Source organism: Aspergillus nomiae (assembly GCF_001204775.2).
Source record: "Aspergillus nomiae NRRL 13137 chromosome Unknown contig00865, whole genome shotgun sequence".
NCBI classification, from domain to species: Eukaryota; Fungi; Ascomycota; class Eurotiomycetes; order Eurotiales; family Aspergillaceae; genus Aspergillus; species Aspergillus nomiae.
The window spans coordinates 1-2,800 of NW_015378920.1; the positions used below are offsets into that span (position 1 = coordinate 1).

The 2,800-nt window shown below is 46.1% G+C and overlaps 1 protein-coding gene across 1 annotated transcript; it reads left to right on the plus strand.

Moving 5' to 3' along the window:
- Positions 1–1,577: 1,577 nt before the first annotated feature.
- On the plus strand, positions 1,578–2,450 carry ANOM_011907 (pyridoxal phosphate-dependent aminotransferase; the record flags this gene model as incomplete). Its single annotated transcript, XM_015557159.1, has 1 exon — positions 1,578–2,450. One exon carries the CDS (start codon positions 1,578–1,580, stop codon positions 2,448–2,450), a length of 873 nt encoding a protein of 290 aa, XP_015400798.1.
- Between the last annotated feature and the right edge of the window lie 350 nt (positions 2,451–2,800).

Here is a 2,800-nt window from a genome sequence, read left to right on the forward strand (position 1 = left end):
CAAATTCCTAATATACTCAGGCTCCTGGTCTTATAATAATGCGAACAATAATGGATTCAATCTCTCATAAAAAAAGGCGTTATTACCTGTAGCATTAAAGCACCAAGGTTTATATTAAATCACGTAGAATATCACTTTTCCTGCTGATCGACTGGACCCACTGTTCACTCTGATTTCTCACCAGCTCTTCAAGTCACCCGGAAATAAAAGGGGAAATAATAGAACCTCGTTCCTTGCCATTTCTTGAACTGACCAAAAGGCCCATGGTCTGTGTGAGCCTGCTCTGGAAGTTTCTTTTTGTCAACTCTGCCAGTCCACCTCCACGACTGACTTTTGGCTCTGAATTTCCCTGATAAATCATCCACTTGCCCGAAAGAAACAAGTGGATCCACGGATAGTTGCTTCAAAACTACCTGCTTCGCTTTCTGATAAGCATCGTTATCCACTGTGATCTAATTTCCCTTCACCGTGCTATTGTAGAACCCTTTAATGGCTTTTGTCGAGCGAGTTTGAATCTTTATCTAGCGGCTGCTTACTCTGTAGCCGCTCATATCTAAATAGTCACCCCAGGGTTTTGCTTTGGAAAACGTAGTCGCTGTTCTGGCAGGTGCAACTGGCTGGATCCCAAGTTTCGCAATCCAGGTCTATCCAGTCACATTGTCCTTTCTCGGAGACTGAGAGAGTATTATAGTACAATCTAGTTTATTAAAGCCTGTGGAATTACCTTCAGGATTTTCATCGTCGTCGGCTTGGAATATCGGTGATGCAACAATTAGGCTGACAAAGAGAAGGATCGGTTGGGTGCAGATCACATAAAAGTCCGCGGTACGACACACACATATACTTACATATACTTGGCATTTTTTGCTGGGTGATGTGGAATTATCATGACTGTACACGGATCGCTTCCCTATAGGAAAAGGCGTGGAAAGCGAGGTCCGACTTTTACCTTAAAGTATGGAGCTGATGTACACGACTTGAAGATATACATTGTCCAGAGAACGCTCACATCTATGTACTCCCAAATTTGAGGATATAACGGCGTGTTATTATTATCTATTTTCATCTATTTCATTTCGAGTGTTCATTTCCATTTTTCTTATATTTCGTTCCCCTCAGACAGACACATCATGTTCCTACGGAACAGCCAAGTCCTCAGCTGCTGTTATCAACTCGTGCACAAGACGTAGTAGCCACAGAGGAGAAGAACCCTCTGCTTGGTGTTCTCACCGATTTGTGGCATCCGGAGTCAAATTCGAATGGGTTCTTCAGCGTTGGAATCGCCGAAAATGTCCTGATGCATGACGTGCTCCTAGAGTATATGAACAAGCAGTTAACTCTACCTGACGAATACCTAACTTACAACGACGGTGGCGCTGGAAGCACGCCACTAAAGAAGGCTACGGCCCGCTTTTTAACCGTCACTTGGCTCCGTTTACCCCCATCAGCTCCATCATCTAGCCATCACAAATGGCGTCTCGTCCGCTATCAAACAGTTGTCCTGGATATTCGCCAATCCAGGGGACGGTATTCTCCTGGGAAGGCCCTACTATGGGCAATGTATCCCGGACTTGGCAATGAGACTGGCAGCAAAGGTGGCCCCAGTGAACTTTGATGATTGTAGCCCGTTCGAACCGGCTGCCGTTGAGAAGTACCAGCAGGCGCTTCTCCAGTTTGAAAATCAGACGAGCAACAAGATCAGAGCCTTGGTCCTCTGCCATCCCCATAATCCTCTCGGTCGCTGCTATCCTGAGCAGACAATCATCGAAATAATGAGACTGTGTCAGAAATATCAAATCCACCTGATCAGCGATGAAATTTATGCATTGTCGACTTGGGAAAATGAGATCGATCCGACTCTGGCGCCAGTGAAGCTCCAATCCTTACTTTCGATCAGTCCCAAGGGCATCATTGATCCAGGATTGACCCATATTCTCTGGGGCATGAGCAAGGACTTCGGCGCCAATGGCATCCGAATCGGCGTCATTGTATCCCAAGCAAACGCGGGGCTTCATAATACCCTTTGCGCAACATCCCTCTATACCTATGTTTCAGGCCTTTCGGATTACATTGCGGCCAATATATTAGAGGACGGCGCTTTCACGGATCAATACATAGAAATGAATCGACAAAGGCAGCGGGATTCGTATCACTTTGTTGCCGAATACCTCCAGCGACGTGGGTTGGAGTATGAGCCTGGCTGCAATGCGGGCTTCTTCGTATGGGTCAACCTTGGGAAGAAGTACCTTGAAAATCGCCAGAAGACACAATATGATGGTCCGGACCTGTCCCAGGAAATCGTGGATCGTCTTTGGAATCAGAAGGTCTTTCTTGCCAGTGGCAATGCTTTTGGGTCCGAGAAGCCTGGCTGGTTTCGCATTGTTACCTCCCATCCGACAGAGTACCTGACAGAAGCATTGCGGCGCATTGAGCTTGCGATGGGGAATTAGATAGAAATCTGTTGGTCTTCCAGTTAGAGATATACGCTACTCTGATATTGCAATGTGCGCAGGTCCTTCGTAGTCTCGCCGATCAGTATATCCCCGCTGCTCCGTTTTTAAATAATGATTTACACCGAACACAGTATATCCGTTGTAATACCCCGAGGTGTTACTAGGTAGTGTCTCCATCTAGCTTAGTTATCAAAATCACCCTTGCCAGCTTCATCGTCAGAACAAACTCGTCGATTTAGACATCGGCAGGCTACGTATCTATCCGGATGTGACAATGAATATTTATAACAAAAAGCAAAAACATACAACAGGAGGGATTCGCTGGTGGTCACCCACCCAACTACTAA